Below are 21,717 nucleotides of genomic sequence, written 5' to 3' on the forward strand. Positions count from 1 at the left end.
GTATTTGCCAAAAAATAATTAGGGTAATCTGTTCACAGCCTGTAAACTTGATGAATTGTTGCTTTAATCAATGGTAATTGTAATTTTGTGCCAAAAAATATGCTTATTTCATTAGCTGCCTTATTTTTCATGGTGGTGAAAGCGTGCAAAGTTGCTTATAGCATGGAAATAAACAGACTTGACAATAGCTCTGGTTGTCTGTGTGTGTGAAAAGCATTGGGGGGGGGGGGACTTCAGACATGGGAATGACAGGTATGTACAGTAAGATGACGTGTGGAGTCACGTGACCCTTTACTGTAAATCCAACATGGCAGACGGAGTGGATCCTTCGCGGTAACTACAGCAACGTTTTATCTAAAGTAGACTCAATCAACAAACACTAGTCTGCACTGGGACGTCTACGATGAGGGAGAGACAGAGGAAGAAGAAGGGTCGGACATGGGCCGAAGCCGCTAAAACGGTACAAATGAGCGTCTTTAATGGAGCTGACGTGTGTTTGTGCTTGTTTTCCTTGGACACTCGTACCTCAGGGTTTATGAGTTCATGACCCGCTGAAGAAGCCGCTGCCACAGGCCTGTTGTTGGACGGCTAGCGCTGTCACTTAGCCGCGGAGCTAGCTCACTCATTTTTACACACGGGCTTTACTCACGTAGCATTAATGTCAGCAATGTGCACCCAAGCAGGTCTGGAAAACTGCTGTGTGTCTCCCGCCTGGTTATAAAAAGTGACACCGTGCGCGTCGTTTTAATTCAGTAAAGTCATCACGAAGTTTCCGTGCCAGTGTTGTGAGTTAGCTAGTGTTCTGGATGTGCTCGTGTCCGTGTTAGCCTGGGGAGTGGCTTCCCGCTGTCTTTGCGGTTGCATGTAGTAATATACTGTTATAACATATTATAATGTTATAATATTGTCTATTGGTGTTCTCAATATCAAACGGTTTTTGAGTTATTGTATTGCAAAGATGGGGAATCAACACATTTAAACCCAAGTTAGTTTGCCAAGTTTAGCCCTCTGTGTGCCCTCGATGTACATTTAAATAATCATATCCTACATTTAACACAAATAAATAAAACAATTTTACCAAATAATGTTGAAATATACATGTTCCATTTGTTTTTTTATTACGAGCCGGAAAAACATATTCAAATCCTGTGGCAGTCGGAAGTCAGTCACAATTTAATCCGGAAACCACTCGACCTGAAGCATCGTTAGCATTAGCTCCGTCTGCTAGCATAACTTAACACCGTCAACAACTTTGACCATTGTCACACTAATGCAACACAGTTAATTGTACACAGCACATGATAAACGAATCCGTCACTTGACTCTTATACGTGAAGATAAAGTATTAAGAAATGCAACATTTAAACTAAAGAACTGTTTACATTTAGCACCAGAGCTAACAGAACGGCAAAATTATTTTCATCTTTACTTCACGCAAAAGTTCAGTAAACAAAATACACATTGTATTTGTTTTGCTACCACTGTGGTGACGTTATATTGAACCTTATTTATTCACCTGAAAATGAACATAATTCATTCAAATATGTTACGGTCACGCTATTTATTTAATATTTGTTTGCTATAATACACCACTTAATGGGTTTAAAATAATGGTATGATTACAGAAGGTTACACAAGATGTGCAGGTTTAATCCCAGTGAATTACTGACAGGATATTAACAATGTAGAGGGTGTATTCCTTGTAGTAATGCAGCTTTATAGAAACAAGTATTGCCTAAAGCAGTGTTTCCCTAACTTTTCACAGTCATGTACCCCTTCAGACATTTAACCTGAAGCCATGTACCCCCTACTCTACACTTAAAAAAACATGATTTTTACCTATCCTGATGAGGAATAATATATAATTATAATATTTGCATTTCCTGAAGAAAATACAATTGAGGATGCAGGTGCTGGCCCTTGTCGCACTTCATTAGTTTATCATTGCCATTAGCACTATCTAGCATTAGCCTAGCAATAGCATTCACGTAACATTAACATTAGCATAGCATTAGCCTAGCAATAGCATTAACGTAACATTAGCATAGCATTAGCCTAGCATTCACATTAGCCTAGCATTCACATTAGCCTAGCATTCACATTAACTTAGCATTAACCTAGCAATAACATTAACATAGCAATAGAATTAGCCTAGCATTAACATTGACCTAGCATTAGCTTTAACCTATCATTTGCCTAGCTTTCACCTTGCATTAGCATTGACATTCACTTAGCATTAGCCTAGCAATAGCATTAACCTAGCATCAACATTAGCTTAGCATTAATATTGACCTAGTATTAGCTTTAACATAGCATTAGCCTCGCATTCGCATGAACCTAGCATTAATCTAGCAATAGTAATAACCTAGCAACAACATTAACCTAGCATTAACACTGCAATAGAATTAGCTTAGCATTAGCCCAGCATTAACATTGACCTAGCATTAGCTTTAACCTTGGATTAGCCACGCATTAGCATTCACCTAGCATTAGCATTCACATTGCATTAGCATTCACATTGCATTAGCCTAGCTTTATCGTTAACCTAGCATTAACATTAACTCTTCTATTTATATTCTAGTTTCCATGTTGTCATTGTTTTTAATTCATTCACATACCCTGGGGGTACCCGTACCCCACTTTGGGATGGGATATTTTAATGTGTGTACTATCACAGCGTTTGTTATACTTGTCATAGTAACTGGCATATGGCTTTGTGCTGTTAGCCCCCACTTTAAGATTGAACCACCTGTTCAGGATTAACAGCATAATCTATAGATATACATTTAGGGAAGAAAAAGTCTGCGTGGAAAAGGCTGTGAACAGACACATTTACACCTTAAATCCCATTATATCTAGGCGTCATGAGTGCAAATGTTTTATTCTGAACTGGTTTTGTAAATTCACTAATTTGTATATTTTATATTTCTATGTTTAATGCAATCACATGTTGAAAGTTAACTGTTTGTATGTTACTTGCCGATGTTGGCCAGGTCTCTCAATAGGACGAACCAGTTTAAATAAAGGTTATTATATTTATTAACATAACAAGGAAAGAGGAAGATTTTTTTAATCTAGTTTAGATTTAATCAAATAGTTAAAAACATTTTTAACAACAAACTAATGAGGAATTGCAGTCATTGCACCTCTCTCACAGATTAAGTCACAGTTCTTTTCATTTTTTAAAATGGAGTGACAGAAGGTACAATAATATTTTTTGGAGTAAAAGGCTCCATAGGTCATGTTCCAACTACCCTACAAAGTGTAAACAATAATGTATACACTCATTTGATCATTGTCATATTTATGATATGTTATGCTGTTTTCTGTCTCATCAGGTTTTGGAGAAGTACCCAAACACACCTATGAGCCATAAAGAAATCTTGCAGGTGATCCAAAGAGAAAGGCTTAAAGAGATAAGGTAAACATTGCTTGGGATGCTCTTCTCCTTTTTGATAGGAAACCCTTTCTCGGCCAAGAGTTGACAGTCTCACATCACGTTCACACACAGTTACAAGTATTAATTACTAATAATATTAATTGTTTTATTTCTTTTTGTTTCATTGTCACTGTTCTCATCCAGAAGGTAAGACATTTATAGCCCCAACCCCCCCCTAACCTTTTTAACAGCAGTTTGGATTTACCTTTTGCTTGTTATTAATAATCAAAAAAAATACATGTCCTTGATTCAGTTCCACAAGAAACATTTGATTTATATTCAAGGTACTTGTAGATTCTATATTAGTAAGATAATATATTTTTTCTACTATTTGTTTCTGTAACAATGTTAAAAAAAATAATGGTGTTATTTCATGTCTTATGAGTTTGTTATTGTCCAAAAAAAAACATGTCTACGCTTTGATTTATTGCATGTAAGAAGTCTGCGTTTTTTTCCTGTGAAACCAGTTCAGTCTTAAAGGGATCCTCCACTGTTTTTACAAATGTGGCCTAAAACCTTTGAAATGTCCTTATTAGATCTATGCCTAACAAAACGCATTATTTCACACCAAATATTTTTTATTAACTTTTAAAACTGGGACTACTTTACCCTGTGTGCCGCCATGTTGAATCGACATCATTGGTGATGTGATTAGCCCCTTTTAGACCATTGAGTTCTATAGAGAGATGAAGCGTTCAGGATCATTTAGCAGATTTTTCAGTCAAAATGACAACTTGTGTTGCTTTGGGGTTTTTTTTGTGGCCACAGGGGGCGACAGTTCCCACTCTGCTGTTTTGTAGACGCCATTAAGGCGAGAACTCCTTGTTGTCTTTATTGTCATGCACATGGGGCTTTTCTTCTCTCCTTAAAGGTCCCATATATCATGATATTTTTCACTCATCTCCATTTGTTCTAAGAACCCCAAAAACATAGTATTTGAGGTTTATTTTCCTAAACTCTAGAGTTTTAGCCTCTGAAAACCCTAGTTATGCATATTCATGAGTGGGCGTGTCTATAGACGGGACACTGACTTCCTCCTCCCCACACGGTGACGTCGGTTCAGAGGACGGCCCGCCCTCCTCCCACCCACTCCATAGCCGAGCTCGTGCTGCTTTATAAACACGAGACAGAGCGTGGGGGCGGGGCGTTCACCGGTGCATACATAGACTGTAGAAAATACATACATAGCACTGCGTGAAGGACGCTGAAATGCTCACCTTTGTGGGCGTGTCTGTTTACATGTCAATCAAGGCAAAGAGCTTCCTGGAGGCGTGGCTTCTCCAGCTCAGTGCCGTGTCAAATTTGTCATCAAAGTGGGAACGCGTCATCAAATTGGAGTGAGGTGTTTGGGCTCAATTTAAGAAGATGAAATAAAATGACTTACATTGAATATTCAGTTGTGTTATATTCTACTTTTGGAGAATCATGAACACGTATGAGTGAGGGGTCACTCATGGTTTGACAAAAAGGCTCAAGGGGTACACAAGACAAGAAAGGTTGGGAACCACTGCACTAACTAACAATTGAGGGAATCAATGAAAAAAACACTTTGGTCATGTGTATGAAGCCCAAATAGCACTTTTATCATGTTTAAAGCACAGAAAAGTAAATTTAACGTAACACGGGCCCTTTAAAGAGCAACCCAAAGCAGAACAAGTTGTCATTTTGACTGAAAAATCTGCTAAATGATCCTGAATGCTTCACCTCCTATAGAACTCAATGGACTAAAAGAGGCTAATCATGTCACCAATGACATCATTTCAACATGGCGGCGCACAGAGTAAAAGTAGTCCCACTTTTAAAAGGTAATAAAATGACTATGGTACACTGCATAATAATGCATTTTGTTAGGCATAGATCTTCTAAGGACATTTTAAAGGTTTTAGGCCACATTTGTAAAAACAGTGGAGGATCCCTTTAACAATTCTTCCCAGAGTCAGATCCAGTTCATGCAACTGATCCCTTTGTAATAGACTGAACAGTTTCCCACCCACCCGACACCCTACTCACGCGTTTCTGACCTGCACTCACGCATCTCCACCTGGTGCATGATAGCAGTTTGGCTTCAGTTGCAGTTGTTTCCTTTCAGATATCAGAGCAGCTTGCTCCCCTCCTCCACCCTTCCCATGCCTAGTCATCTGAAGTGTTGTCAAATGCATGTTTTAATTTGTTTCCTTTTTTTTTTTTTTGTCTGGTCATGCAGTGGAACCTCGCCGCTGGCATGTCTCAATGCGATGCTGCACACAAATTCTCGTGGCAAGGAGGGCCTGTTTTACAAAGTTCCAGGTAGAATGGGTGTCTACACGTTAAAGGTTAGTTTGTTCACTAGCGGTGGATCAGTAGTGATGTTTTACAGCAAAAAAAAGTTGTTTAACATGTGTTATTACATCATATGTTGACATTTAAAGGGTTAGTTGTACAACAAGTTACAATAAGAAAAATGTGTTTTGACAAAATCTGGATGTTTTGAGATGTATGACATAGAGAGTGGCTTGCAAAAGTATTCATACCTACTAAACCACATGTATCAAAGGCCCGGGGGCCAAATCCGGCCCTTTGAAGCATCCAATTTGGCCCGCAGAAGAAAGTAAAAATGACAGAGAAACATGAATCATTGTGTAAATTAAATGGAGGAATATTTACAGGGGCTCACAGTTTTCCCAGTCACATGATTGTAGTAAGTTTTTAAATGTTGAAAAAAAACATCAAAATTGGTATAAAATAATTTATTTTTCCTTAAATAATTACATAACATTAATAGGACTTCGTCACAAATCTAGGACATTAGGTATCTGTCACTTATTGCCTGGATATTGTCGGTTTCTTACATATTTAGTATTTTATGTATACGTACAAGTGCAAACTAGGGCACAATTAGCTTAAAATCCTTTAATTTTCTCAAAAATCGACTGTGCGCCTTATAATCAGGTGCGCCTTATGTATGAAATTAATATGTCAGAATGTTTTAGTACAACTTTGGTAAACTATGAAGCTGCACCACTTGATGGATTTTTGGCGCTTCAGGGCTACCGTAGTCTGACGCCTCGTGGAGTGATATGTACCAGTACTGTGCTTCAACATGCTTAATTGAAAAAGTGACTGTAATGTTCTATATTTTATGCGTTAAACCTGAACAATGTTGAGAATCATTGTTAATGAGTTGAATAAAGTTTGACTTATCTGACTATTTTGTTTCACTTAATGAGCCTTAATAATAATAATAATAATTATAACAAACCGGTGCGCCTTATGTATGAAATTGGACCCGGTCAGACCCATTCATTGATAGTGCGCCTTATAATCCGGTGCGCCTTATAGTCCAAAAAATATGGTAGATGCTGCATAACTGTGAAGTGGAAGGAAAATGATACATGATATTTAAATTATTTTTTAAAAAAAAGTGTGGCCTGCGAAAGTATTCAGCCACTCTTTATCAATACTTTGAAAAGTTTAGTTGAAGTCTTTTGGGCTACCGCTCTAGTAGTTTAGCACATTTTGAGACTAAACCAGTCTATTTCAGCTCTGGCTGTATATTTAGGGTCAATGACCTACTGAAGGGGAAGGGGAACTTTCCAGTTGTGCTGTACTATTTCCATTTTGAGATGATTAATTGCACTGTATTTTTTTTACTTAACTCTTTTTAACTGTACCTGTATGTCATCCATTACCAATGCCAGAGTGCCTCTAAAAAGACTGCTAAAGTGGCATTTCTGTTTTTTTCACACATACAGTAAAAGCGGATATTTATTTTGTGGCTTTCAATAGAAACACCCATATACGGCTTAGGGGTGGGAACCTCTGGGTACCTCACGATACGATACACGTCTCACGATAACGATTATCTCACGATATGACGATACTGCGATTATCGATATATTGGTCAGAAATCTATCTACGTTAATCTATGATATAACAAGAAAAAAAAAGATTAAGTAAAAAAATACAATTTTTATTTTATATCTCTGAAAGGCAATAAATTAAAAGTGTCCTATGAACAGTGACACTATTTTAGTGCAACATTTCTGTAAATAAGTGTCAACACACCAATGTAAATGAATAAGTATCTCCAATAGTGATTTCTGTAAACAAAAATAGGGTCTTTCTTACCAGTGACACCATTATAGTGCAATATTCCAGTAAACAATATATTGGTTCTTTCAACTAATAGTGACAAAATTTCTGTGAAGACCTACCTGCACATTTTAGTGAAAAAGCAGAAAAGGTTTTGAAAATAAGAAAATAAATCTTAAATCCAAAAAAAATAAATTAAGAAATGTATTTAAATAGATATTTAGCGCGAGCATATCGATAATCGATTGTGTGAAAAAATATCGCGATATACCGCCATACCGAGATATCGTCACACGCCTAATACGGCTAGCACTGAATATGTCACAGATAGGGATGTAACGATTCACTCAACTCCCGATACGATACTGTGTTCACGATACGATTCTCTCACAATGTATTTTACAAAAAGAGACTGTAGAGAAATGATGAGTGAAAAATATTCATTTTTTTTCTTCAAAAATAAAAACACTGTACTATTTTCTTTCGTCTTTCATTGTCAAAATAATCCCTTGACAAACAATGCAAAATGATGCAATTTAATTAAAAATAAATCCTGAATGGAATAAATAAATAGTACAAATGAAGAAGCCTATTCACTTAAATTCTGGCTCTACAGTAAATTATGCCAAACTGCATAATAGATCCTTTTCTTTTTAAAAGTGCAACTGAAAATGTATTTTGTGCCTCAACAATTGGACTTTAAAACAAATCCCATATCAAAGAAATAATATAAACAAACTATGGCGTTCATTCTCTCTCTCTGCCATTCCTCTCTGAGCTCCTCTTACCTTGGATTTCACATGTTCTTTCTTTCTCACCTCTTTCATTTAGTCTTGGGGAAACCAAAATGCTTCCACACTTCAGATTTAAAACACGGTGGTATGTCCTGAATTTCAAATTCTAAATAAATGTAAAATATATATATATATTATTGTTTATTTTTTTAAAGTACCTGTGATTCAATTTCAGAGAATCGATGTGAACCTTTGAATCAATTTTGAACTCCCTCACTATTATTCTTTACATCCCGAGTCACAGAGTGACATCATATCGCAGGATAAACCTTAAATGAGAATAAAAATAGCATCAAGCCAAGAAATAACAGTAAGAATGTAGTAAAAACACTTTTAGTTGAAATAAACTTTTCCACTGCATTCTTCTAATCTTTGGGATTCCCAATCCCACAATGCAATGTACAAAACCTTTCCCATGTTCAAGTCACATGACCATTCGTCAACAAACCCACTGTTTGTACTGGAGTCATAAACAATCTTGCAAGTAACATTTTCGACCTTCTACATTTGTTTTGTGATTCAATTGTCTTGTTTTTTAGAAGAAATATGAATGTATTGCTCTATGATGTTTATACTATGTCATATCTGTGTTGTAAAAAACATTATTTATTGTCTTCAGCAGCTTCTCAACTTCTCTATAATTTTATCCCTGACCAGGCTGCTGTGTTCCTTGGTCTACAGAATGCTGTTTGTTCACAGAATGTTCTGTCAACAGCAGACGTCTGAGGCCTGTAGTTTATATAACAGCTGTATTTATACTGAGATTAGATTGCACACAGGTGGACTCTATTTACTAATCAGCCGACTTCTAAAAGCACTGGATTTTATCAGAGTAAATGGAGCTGAATACTTTTGAACGCCATACTTTTCAGTTGAGTTTTTTTCTAATGTAAACACCATGTATAATTTTACTTAGACTGCACATTGTGTTGGTCTGTTATGAAATTATAATAAAATACATTTGTAGTTAATATGTGACAAAAAAATGCAACACAGTGATTTAGTTGTTCAAAGGGCATTTATTTTGTAACTGTGCTTCTGTTTTGCTGCTCTTTAAAAGTAAGTTGCATTTGAGGTGTTTTGTTGTTTTTCTTCTATGCAGAAGGACATCTCAGACGTGGTGAAGGAGCTGTCAGATGAGGCCTCTGAGGACAGCAGTGATGATCTCTCTGATTCCAGAAGCTCCGAAAACAACAGCAGTGCCATCAGTGAGGAAGGCAGGATGGGGAGGTGGATGCGAAGAGGTACAGTGCACTGAATTTTACTCCATACCTCAAAGTAATTATTTTTGGGAGGATTTGCTGATGAAGCTTAAGATTAAGTCCTGACATTTGTTACTTGTCTTTATGGAGAAAACAGTGTGTGCATGAACACAAGAGTTCACAAGAAGACCAGTAAGTTTAGTTCAGGAGGGGAGGGGGGAGTGTGGAACACCGTACGACATCATTACATCCCATCTTGAGTTTTTTTTTTTTTGTTTTTTTTTTAATTTTAGATGGGATTCAAATCCAATTGTTGGTTGAGCGTATCCTTCAACCCCTATCCTCCACTGATTCAAACAAAGGTTCTGCTTTTGTGCATCATAATCTGTAGCCTAACAGGAGCTGCAATCTGCACCAAACTAACATCAATGCAGTGCTTTTATCATATAGTCTTACTATAGATATCAGTGTAAATTCAAAGAATGAGTAGACTACTCAGTATTTTCTCTCTCATGTTGTGCTCTCACTGGCCCTTATTAATATATTAAGTGACTGTTAAACAGGAAACTGTATTTTCTCAGTATGACCCGTGACTACTTCCTCATTATGCACAAGGTAGGAGCACACATTCTTGGTTTACAGCTGAGTAGGAGGACATAGATTTATTTTTTATTTATGGAGCAATTCATGCAAAGAATCACATAGTCAAATGCAAATAAGAAGATGCTGGGAAAAAAAAACTTTAGGACCTTCTGTTATATAAAGTGTTATTGTCAACAGCAGGAAAACAACAGGATGGTTTAGCTCTAGAAATCCTATTGAGCTGTTTATGACTTTTCTTTTTTAGTAATGTGATATTTTAGTAAAGCAGTCTGTTCTAAACCATTGTGCGCAAAATTGGTTTCAGTTTCAACAGAAACAATACCATGTTGTGATATATCCTGCCTACCGCCCTCAGGAAATGTATATTGTAACATCAGTTCAGTTGTGTGCGTCTGTGATACGCAGTTCCCTCCAAGCTGCAGTCCCAGCCGACGTCTCCACAGCCTCGATGCTCATCGCCTTCTGTTCCCACCACCAAGATCATTTCTCCCTCACAAAAACACAGCAAGAAGGCTTTGAAGCAGGTACTGGATACTCATCTTGTGTTTTTGCTTTTTTGAATTGTTACAGGATTTCACATTAATTTCTGCTCATCTCAGGATGAAATTTAAGACTGAGCCTCATTACTCTACAATGTAAAGACACACCTCTAAGCATAATAGTGGCTCTGTTTGAAATCGCATACTAACGTTCTACTCATAGGTCTGACGTCAAAATTAGTATGTAGTACGTTCACTTTAGATATAATGCAAAGAGTGAGTATGCGAGAAATACCTGGATGTATACTATATCGAGACATTTCCTAAAAAGGCACGGTGGGCATACTAGTCATACTCAACCACCCCATAATGCATTGCGAGCGGAACGTAAAATCATCCTGGGACCGGCTTCAAGCTAAAAATCAAACATCCTCTTTTCAAAACAAAAGCATCTCTTCTTGTCTTCCATTAGGTCTTTGACACTTTTGTAAATAGGGCTCTTGTTTTGAAGTTAACAGGACGTTTTGTCAGTAGCACAATGGAGGGTCTCTGAAAATCTCAGAAAAGTCGCCATGAAATGCGTTTCCGTGAGTTTTATGGATGAAATGAGCACATGTTTATATTCTACTTGGTCACTTTCTCACTTAAAAGTTCTCAGAACTTTCAAAGGTGGAGAATATTTAGCCTCAGTGTGGTTCACGTTTTCATCTTTTTATGTTCAAAATGCATCTTGGGAAACTTGGAAGTATACTTCAGTGAGAATGATCATCATCCTAACCATACTTTTAGTATATGGTAGACAGTATATACTCATTGAGTTTGTAGTGCATAGTACGGAGTATGCCATTTCGAACACATGTCTCACTTCCATTCTCTTCAAGTATTACTCATCCATGATTCAGTAAGACTTTAATGCGTAAACATCTTTGGATTAGTTAATTATTAAACATTCACACATCTTTGTGTGGATTGCTGCTGCTTTTCATCTTATTCATATATAGCAAAACAATCCACCTTCCATCCCTGTTTTATTTTATACACTAGCTGCATCTTACAGCAAATACATTATTTGATCAATTATTGTTTCTATTATTTGTTACTTTGTATCTTTTGTGTTGCATTGAATTGCGTCTGATTGTAGTTGAGTCCATCTGTGCATGTGAGGAAGACCAATTGGTATTCATTTATTGGGCAGAGACAACAGGCAGCAGAACGAGAAGGCGTTTTTGCAGAAACATTTTGAACTAGCGGAAGAATTCTACTTCAACCAGCACAGATGCCCTCCATGCACTATTTTCTATTTTTTTAACTGGTCGATATTGAGCTGCTGCTTCATTGCTGTATTGTTACTTAGCTGCTTTTTAAACCAGGCAAGTGGCCCAGAGGGAGCAGATGCATGAAAACAAGAGTTGTCTATATTCATATTCACATTCTTTCCCTGTCTATTCTGCTGGTTTGTCAGGCCTTGAAGCAGCAGCAGCAGAGAAACCAGCGCAGACAGGGGGGGATGCCCAGCGCCTCCAGCCCCAGACTGCTTCTGAAGACCATCAAAGATATGGCCGATACCATGACGACCAAAACTGGTAAGAGGGTGACTGCGGTTGCTCTGTCACATTTGTGCTTAAATTATGTTGTAATTTTCAAAGGGAAGTGATGCGTCATGTCTTTAGAAGTGTTTGTTTTGAAATAATTATGATGAGCCAGCAGTGGAAAGCTCTTTCTTTATTCCTTTTTTTTCTTTTTCTTCTTCTTTCTTTCTTCTTTTTTTTCTTCTGTCTTCTTTCTTGGCGTGTTGCAACTACTGTCCATGTTTTATTTAATTACTTGGTTGGTGTGAAGCACTCCAATCTGCCGACTCATTTTAACTCTTCTCTCTGCCCAAACAGATTTATGCCACCCAGTCGTACCAAGGAAGGTGTCACACAGGTCTAGTCGCCTCAGCGCAGGTAGGCGGAACAATTGGTGAAAACTGCTCTATAATGACGTTTATTTACAATGGAAATATCTGAAATATTTAGTCATAAAGTTGCAGATGTTTAACAAGAAGTACCACATTTCAATCTAAATTTATGTAACATAAATATAGCCTTTGCTGGTGTGAAACTTCAAAGTCTCTGATCTTTAGGGGGAATCTTTAGTGTGTATTGATTTTGTCTTGTAATAATTTTGTAATGTTTTTGCACAAGTGGTTACATATGAACTGTACCTCTAAATTACCTGAGATGCCATTCAAGCATTGCAGAGAGATTCTTTGATGTAAAGACTAAAGCTCAATTCCATGACTTTTTAATGATGGCTAAAAACATTTGTTATATTGGCAAAATGTTTTGGGTCCTTATCAGACTGTAGGTAACATTACATTGCGGTATTTAATGATAGATGTGTGCAGCGACCCTCCCCTGTCATAATTATAAGAGAAAGTCAATCTGTCCACTTGACTGCTTTATCATTTTGTTTTCTGTATGCCCGAACATTTTTATGGTCAAAATTGCATTCAGTTCACAGTAGTGCAGTGTTTCTCAAACTTTTTCAGACTAAGGACCACCTAACTCAAAATGGCCCCAAAACAATATGCCAATATGCCAACATAGTCTCTGTACTTTTGTCATCTTATCCGCATTTCGACTCTCCTCTCTGAGAAAGATGGTGCTGCTTTTTTTTATTCTTGGCCATAATTCCATTTTCATGCGTGTGATTTTAATTTTAACCAGCATCCTGGCACTCAACAACTTTTCCTGTCGAGTCAGAATTTTCATCTGCTTTCTTTTTACACGACCCGGTCCTAAGCCACTGATCCATTGATAATTGGCTTTTGTGTTTGTTCGCACCATACATCCACGCTTTACATCGTCACATTCCCACAGTTACAGCAGCAGGATCACACTTAGTTTGACGTGAACCGGTTGTTGTCGCAAACTGGTCCGCTGCACTGCTCAAGTTAGACAATGCCACAAAAAATATATTTTGTCATTTTATATGCTAGTTTATTTGATATTGAAAACAACACACGTCACAGGCAGTTTGAAAAACACTGCATATTAAAACACTGACACATTAATTTTAAAACATGATGTGTCACATCTCACCTCACGGACCACTAGGGGTCTCTCACAGACCACCAGTGGTCCGGGGACCACACTTTGAGAAAGTATGCAGTAGTGGGTTGGGTCGTAGTGGATTAAATGTCCTTAAAATCCCTTTTAAACTTGGCATGAGTCTACAACTCATCGATCTTATTCCTGATGGACTGAACGTTTGACAGCAGGATGGAGGGGAGGTGGTTTTTAATCTCCGGTGAAAGCCACCTCTCCTTCCTCTTTTTTGATGTTTAGTCCTTTGTCCTGGTCTACAGAGTTCCATAGGAATGTTTGATGGTATGATACCGGTTGCGGATGCCCGTACGGATAGGAGAAAGTCTCAGCTGTGAGCGATACGACAGCAGACATCCAGCTCATCAGCATAACAGTAGATGTCAAAAAAGACCAAAAATATGCATAGAAGCCAATAGATCTTCAGGTTGTTTGTCTGCATCCTGAACATAGACAGTTCCAACACTCGCTCATGAAAAAAAATACACAAAATTTAAGGTATACTTGCTGCGAGCAACACACACTCTGCCGGGTCGCACACTCAGGAGCGCCCCTCCCACCAGAGTCAGTCCTGAGCTCCTGCAGATATTCTTCTAAGTCTCTAGTTTTGAAACTGTATTATTTTATTTTGACTTTTTGCTCCACTTCATGCTAGAGTTTCCCTTGCGACCAGCTTGTGTTGTGTGTGTATAAGTGGGTGTGCTTTTAAATAATGGATGAGGACAGCTGTAGTTGTGGACGAAGCTTACCTCCACCTGTATTACATTGTTATTGTTATTGTTCTTACATAATCCCAGATGTTGCACAGATGTTTTCCAAATGTTGATCTTTTTAGATATATTTTTCAACCTTCTCTATTTTGCAGGACAGATAAAGCGCACCAAGTGTACGATAGACGTGGAGACACCGGACTCCATTTTGGTCAACACCAACCTCCGAGCCCTCATCAACAAGCACACCTTCTCTGTGTTGCCTCCTGAGTGCCAACAGAGGCTCCTCCAACTTCTGCCTGAAGTTGACCGCCAGGTGATTTTAAAACAGTCAATGTTGAGTTTAGGTTAAATACTATACATTTGGTGTTTCTTTTAAAAAAATTTTTGAAATGACTGAAAATAAATTGTATCATGCAAAGTATTTTTTTTTTTTTTATTAAGATATCATTTTATACTAATGTTTTTGCACTCCTGAAACACAAGATACATTTCTGTGGTTGAATGTTTTGCTTGATACTTTTTATTTCTGACAATATAAAGACACGGTGCTGTGTTGCATGGTAACATGGTGTTTCTTCTCTGTAGGCTTGCTTGGACGGCCTTCTGAAGGTCACCAGCTCTGCGTTGAACAATGAGTTCTTCACATCAGCAGCACAGTCTTGGAAGGAGAGGCTAGCTGAGGGTCAGTTCACTGGCTTTTTCCACTCCACTGTCAAAATTGTGCTTCTGTATTTCAATGTATATCAGCAGAACAAGTGTTAGAATATGTTTTCTATTGTCAATGTCTCATTCGTAGGGGAATTCACTCCTGAGCTGCAGCTTCGACTGCGCCAAGAAATTGAAAAAGAGAAGAAAGTGGAGCACTGGAAAGAAGCATTTTTTGAAAACTATTATGGAGAAAAGTAGGTTGAATTATGCCGTTAAACTTCACTGGTCATTAATTACCTTAGGTTGAAGCTCTAGTGCAGCATTTTATTTCAGGGGCCAAATATGGACCATTGGGCTACAGATTTTCAGTGGGAAAAAGAGAAAATTCAACGTTACTGTGGCCTGGTTTGCGCTTCTACACCTACATAATATATAAATGCTAAAGTATGTATGTCAGTCCCTGCATGATCTTCACTTAAATTTCCCTGATTTTGGGAAATTTTGTGGAGTAATTTGAGGAAGACTTGCCAGATTTTGGAAAAATTGAGAGTTCTTTCAACAATTTGAGATTAAAAATTAACTGCCGTCACGTGATATAAGAACTAGAAAATTAGGCACTCCGTATATCATGGCTTTTATTAGATTTTTTTGTATTTAAATGGGCTGATCATATCTGCAACTGAATTAGTTGGTGATTTACAAAATCTTTCATGTTTTCTTTCCATAATTTTTAAGTTCTCGAGCCGGGCCAAATTTGATGCTCTAAAGGGCTGGATTTGGCCCCTGGGCCTTGAGTTTGACACATGCGTTCTTGTGTCAAAGACGGAATATTTTTTTTATCAGTGAAAAAGCTTCCGTAAATCAACCTCTGGTTTGGTTTATATTTGATTCAATTGAAATGTTTTACATGTTAGATCAACAAACATTAGTAATTGAATTCTGTGTGTAAAAATGAGATGATTTGACTCACTTCAAACAATCAAATGAATGATGACCAATCAATCAGCTGCATAGTGGCATCAACACAGGATTGGATGACGTTCTTATCGCATCCTCATGTTACACATAACTTAATATAAGTTCTAGTCGTTGTGGTATGTTTAAGTGTTTTCCTCTTTGATAATGCTTGTTTTAATCTCTGTATTGATTTCCTCTGGGCAGTTCTGGGCTCAGCTACGAGAACTCTGAAGAGCTGACGAACGCAGATCTGAATCAGAAGTCTGTAAGCCCGATGTCCTCCCCTCATCAGATGGAACCAAGAGCTCTAGTAGCAAAGAAATCTGATTGCACCAAGGACAGCAAACACACCGCTGCAGACATGAAGCTAATACAGGAACCTCTGAAGACCCAGTGCTTCCCCGTCGCAGAGCCTATGAAGACAAGGCGCCAGCACTCAGAAGATTGTAGGTTGAACAAAGCCAAACAGGCCGAGCAAACCCCTGTCGTCAGAACACCAGAGGTAGAAAAACAGACTGAATGTCAGGCAGCAAGTACGACACCTGAAAAGCAGCAGGAGGACATGGCAGAGGACAAAATTGAGGTCCCTCAGTCACCTTTGAAGAAGATCCCCACACTAAAGCCTGGCTCAGAGCTGAAAGTAGAGCCAGTGACTCCGACTGGGCCTGCCCCAGAGCCTGGAGAGGTGGTCTTTGAAGCCAGCAGCCCCCCAGATGTTCAGAAAAGGAAGTCTCTGAGTGAGACTGAGGGTGAACTGACACCTGAGAAAAGACCCCGCCTGTCCTCTGTGTCGTCAGTGTCTTCTGTGTCCCCCTCAGCGTCGTCCATATCCAGTCCTGCCACACCAAGTCCCACCGCAAATCAAAGGGTTCCCCCTCTTAAGGTAGGACCAGAGGTATAAAGAATACTGATATATCCTACGCAAGTAGAAATACTGTTACTTGATTGAAATTGTACAAGTAAATCATACATAAAATAATCAAATACAAGTAAAAAGTGGCTCAACAAATAGTACTCTCAGTAAAAATTACTAGTTACTCTCAACCCCCCATGTTTATTTTTGGTAATACATTTTCCCATGGTTCCGTTGCCTACAGTAAACATCTCATGTATAAACTAGGGAAAGTTTACATTACATTATGATACTGTTGCCTTTCCTTTTTTAAATGCAAATACTATATGTCAGAAAGATGGAGCCAGGGATTTGCATTCCAGACCGTAATGATTAAACAAAAATAAATGGACACAAAGTTGTATCAGTTATTTCACCACTAGGAGCCAGGATATTTGGCAGTATCAAAAGCTATCATTAGCCGACGATGTTTAAGACTCTACAAACCCTGGCATTGATGGCCTCTTCTACAACAGCACCACTTTTACCACAGATTTTCTGTAGCTCTGATGAGATGTTGTTCAAACGCTCTGAGCAGGTGAAGCTGTTTAAAGCCGATTATGTTTTTATGGAGTGCCTCAGCGCGTGATGAGAAACGGACGGAGCTTCACAGACGCATTGAAATTAAGCGGGAACTGGTGGCTCCTTATTTAGAAGTGAATGATGAGTTGCGCAAATTTTTTTGGCAGTTTAGACGGTGTTTCGGGTGGTTTAGGTGGTGTTTGAAGCGGCCAGGACGGGAGGGGGTCAGTCGTGCACCTAATGAGCGATCCCCATAAAAAAAAAAACTTTCTTTTCCTCACAGTGATGCCGTTTCTTTTTGAAAATTATTATTTTTTTAAATGCAACAGCGTTGGTCAACTAATTTTAACTAATTATCATCCTAGAACGCAGAATTGTGATGTATCGCATTCCACTAATGTAGAGGTTGAATAAATGTGACCTGGTTGTTTGGACTGTAGTAGATTTGCAAAATATGAAATACGGTTTAGATTTTTTGGGGGGGGGAAACGTATTGGATTTAGGACCACATATGAAAGTGACTTATGTCGGATTAGGAAAATTTTGCATGTGTGTTGTTTAAAATGTCTTTAACAGATCAGATACAGGTTGCATGTATTTGATCTGCAAAACCTGCAAAAAAATTAAAATTGGATTTGGCCCACATTTTCCTGCTTTGAATAGGCTAGGCAACGCAAGTTTATTTTTATAGCACATTTCATACACAAGGCAGTTCAATGATTAAGAAGTGCAACAGAAATCATTTAACAGTTAAAAAATCAATAAAATCATTAAATCAACAATAATATGATTAAAAATCTCCCTCTCAGTCAAACACAGTAGAGAAAAAAGTGCCTTTAACTTGGATTTAAAAATGTTCTCATTGGATGCTGACTTCAGCTCTGCTGGCAGTTTGTTCCACTTCTTTGCAGCATAACAACTAAAAGCAGTGTCATCATGTTTGCTGTGAACTCTGGGCTCCACTCTATGACCTGTGTCCATAGATTTGAGAGACCTGCTGGGTTCATGCCTGACTAACATCTCACTGATGTATTCTGGACTAAACATAATTCACACGTTTATACACCAGCAGCAGAACTTTGAAGTGTATATATAGCGTTAATCTTTCTTTTTGTGTGGCTTTCAAATGATTTATCTGAAAATATTTTGAAATAAATGTGTTTTTTTTCTTTGTAATTGCAGATTCCAGTGTCTCGAATCCTCTCAGTTCCTGGGTCACCAAGTCAAGTCTCAGCAAGAAGCCCTCTCCCCACCCCACTCAGTAGCCCGGGCCGTACGGGCGCTCGCACTTTAGCCGACATCAAAGCCAAAGCTCAGCAAGCCAGAGCACAGCGAGCAGCGGCAGCAGCAGCTGCTGTTTCATCTGCACTGAAGGGAGCTGTGCCTGGACCAGGACCTGGAGGGGGCGCTAGTGAGCAGGTACAGTGTTCACCAAGCCCGAGCCCCACATCCCTACACCCATCAACCAGGGTGCCATCCACTAGCAGTCTAACCAGCACACCTGCTCCTTCTCCAGTGGGTTCTGTCGGTCAGCTTAGCCCAAACCAGTCACAACGGGATGACAAACACATGAGTCATCCTGCAGCTGTTGGTAAAGCAGGTCCAGATGCAACGGCACAATCATCTATTCATGTTACAAAAGAACAAGAAATCCTATCAGCTGCTGGATCATCAGGTAGAAGTAGCTCCTGCATCTCTGCAAACAACCCGCTGGTCACTCAGCTCCTTCAGGGGAAAGAGGTTCCTCTAGAGCAGATCCTTCCAAAGCCTTTATCTAAGACAGAAGTGGCAACATCCAGCTTACCTCTGAGTAACAAATGCAGGATACCCAACACTGCTGAGCATGGGACCAATAAGCAAATATGTCAACAGGTCACAACTGTAGGAAAAGCTGCTGTTTTCCCAGAATTCCCTAAACATCACAGAGAACTTCCTGACCAGGAGACTCAGCAGCAGATCCTACAGACCCTCATGCAGAGAAAAGCTCAACAAAATCAACCTTACAAAGGTTTAGGGCTTCATCCCCCTCAGTACGATCCTCCTCAGCTGATGCGCGCAGAACAACAGGACCAGTCTAAGATTTCACTTGGGTTTTTGGGACAAAAGAGGAGGTCCAGGCCAGCCATGACTGGACACTATCTGCTCAACGTATCCACCTATGGAAGAGGATCAGAGAGCAAGAGACACCAGTCAGTCATCCCAAACACAACGTTATCTGTCTTAAAAACAGAAAGCACGGATGGTGATGTGTCCGTTAAGGAGGAAGAATCGTCCAGGAATAGTTTCTCATCTGTTACAAAAGTGAAATTAGAGCAGCAAGGATACCCCATATACCGGTGTGAGGACGCAGAAAGCCTGGAGCCTCAGGCCAGTGTAAAGACTGAGTCTGGATCAGATGATAATGACACCAGCAGAACCAGTGCACCAGCCAAAGACACCAGCGCTTTTTCTCAGCCTCGCCGACGGCAACTAGAACTCGGCAATCGCAATCAAGGAAACCCTGAGCCATATCTGACCCACATGGAGCCCAGTCACCAGCGGGCCACTGCCTATCACACACAGAGGACACTGGGTTATCAGGAACCAGTGCCTCACTCTTTGAACCACAGCACTGTTGGTGCCACCTCCTCCACATCCGATGCTGAGGCTGTCCACGGCAGCGTCATGTCTTTCTCTGTCACCGTGACAACCATACCAGCCGGTCACTCTTTAGACCACGGCAGCCAGGGCGAGCCCTCGTCCCAACAGTCCTTCATGGACAGATCCGACATGGGGGACGTCCAGTCTAAATGTTACTGCCGACTAAAGGCCATGATCGTGTGCAAAGGCTGCGGGGCTTTTTGTCATGACGACTGCATCGGCCCCTCAAAACTGTGCGTCTCATGTTTAGTGGTACGATGACTATGTAGACTCACACATAATAGGGTCGTGATCTACAAAGCAACTCGCTGTTTGGAAAGGCTATGGTTCCCACTCAGGGTCGGGGTCAATTACATTTTTAAATTACAATTACTTCTTCAATTATCCATGTTTATTTACAACTCAACTACGTTTACGGTGATCGGCATGTTTCCCCATTTACAATTAAAATTACAATTATTATTTTCCCTCTGACAGTCCATTACAATTACATTCTCAATTACTAAAGTTGAATTACAATTAATCACAATTACTAAAGTTCAGTTACAAATAATCACAATTACTGAGCCTTTAATAATCTTTTGTTAGCTTCCTGTTAACATCGCTAATGGTAACAGGTCAGTTTTGACCCATGTCTTAAATCATCTATAACATACTCTAGAAAATATTATTTATCATCTAATTTGTTTTTAATTTCTTGTTAGGATTTCTAATCAATGGAAATATTGGTATTTATATTTTTGGTATGGGCATCTGAGCCTTTTTTGTGTCAGTATACTCCTCGATTTAAAATATTTTTTTAATTTTCACCTTAAAATTTTCACTCTTCCCCACCCCTTTCCATTTTACTACCCTGACTCCCTCTTCCCTATTCCCTCCCCCCTCACCTAGGTGTAGCACTGCCCTATCTTTATTATTATTCTCCCTTTATTAAAGTGTTTATTACCCTTTCTTATGGAGGGCTGGTCATGGTCACAATTATCAATTATTCTGTAAAATAAATTCATTTATTTAATTGCAATAACAAAACATGCATTGTTGTCATGAAAATGTTGCACTATATATATGATCCTCATGAGAACTGAGATGAAACTTTAAAATGAAACATATTTTAGTAATTGTTAACATCTGTGTACGCCATAGAACTGTAACATGGTTCCACAGTTTTGTGTTTAATTACATTGTAAAATACAGTTTTTATAGTATTTCCATGCCAATTACAAGAGTCAATTATCTGAACTCGGTTACAATTCAATTATGATTGCAAAAGCAACAGATCTTTTTCAATTACAAATATTATTACGTTATAATTGTATTGAATTACCAATTACATTTGTTATTGACCCCAACCCTGGTTCACACTGGATGTTCTAGTTTTTCCCCCCAACATCGCTGAAACTTTTCGTGCAATTATTTAGTAGATTCGCCAATCGTTTAAATCACACGCGTATCCATGTGTGTGTAATCGAACACGTGGCAATGTTTGCACTCGGCTAGATTAGTGTGATATATTTTTCTAAATGTGCGTGAGTGCGCGTGTGTAGGAGAAGACGAATGTTATTTTTGTAAAACATCACGACTGTTATTTAGCTATAGACTGACACGTTTGAATCGGGCCTAGTATTCACGTTATGGTACAAAGGATCTTAAAAAGGGCGTTAATGATAA

The 21,717-nt window shown here is 38.8% G+C and overlaps 1 protein-coding gene across 2 annotated transcripts; it reads left to right on the top strand.

Moving 5' to 3' along the window:
* Positions 1-301: 301 nt before the first annotated feature.
* On the top strand, positions 302-20,599 carry asxl2 (ASXL transcriptional regulator 2). Of its 2 annotated transcripts, XM_028437774.1 has the most exons (13): positions 404-460; positions 3,339-3,421; positions 3,584-3,586; positions 5,643-5,751; positions 9,407-9,548; positions 10,515-10,633; positions 12,051-12,171; positions 12,475-12,534; positions 14,543-14,703; positions 14,976-15,072; positions 15,187-15,292; positions 16,200-16,878; positions 18,592-20,599. In XM_028437774.1, exons 1-13 carry the CDS (start codon positions 404-406, stop codon positions 20,308-20,310), a joined length of 3,456 nt encoding a protein of 1,151 aa, XP_028293575.1. In that variant the 3' UTR covers positions 20,311-20,599. The 2 variants fall into 2 exon arrangements, with proteins under 2 accessions (XP_028293577.1, XP_028293575.1); XM_028437776.1 differs by lacking the exon at positions 3,584-3,586 and having other exon boundaries at positions 302-460.
* The last annotated feature ends 1,118 nt before the right edge of the window (positions 20,600-21,717 follow it).

This window comes from Gouania willdenowi, chromosome 22 (assembly GCF_900634775.1).
Source record: "Gouania willdenowi chromosome 22, fGouWil2.1, whole genome shotgun sequence".
NCBI classification, from domain to species: Eukaryota; Metazoa; Chordata; class Actinopteri; order Blenniiformes; family Gobiesocidae; genus Gouania; species Gouania willdenowi.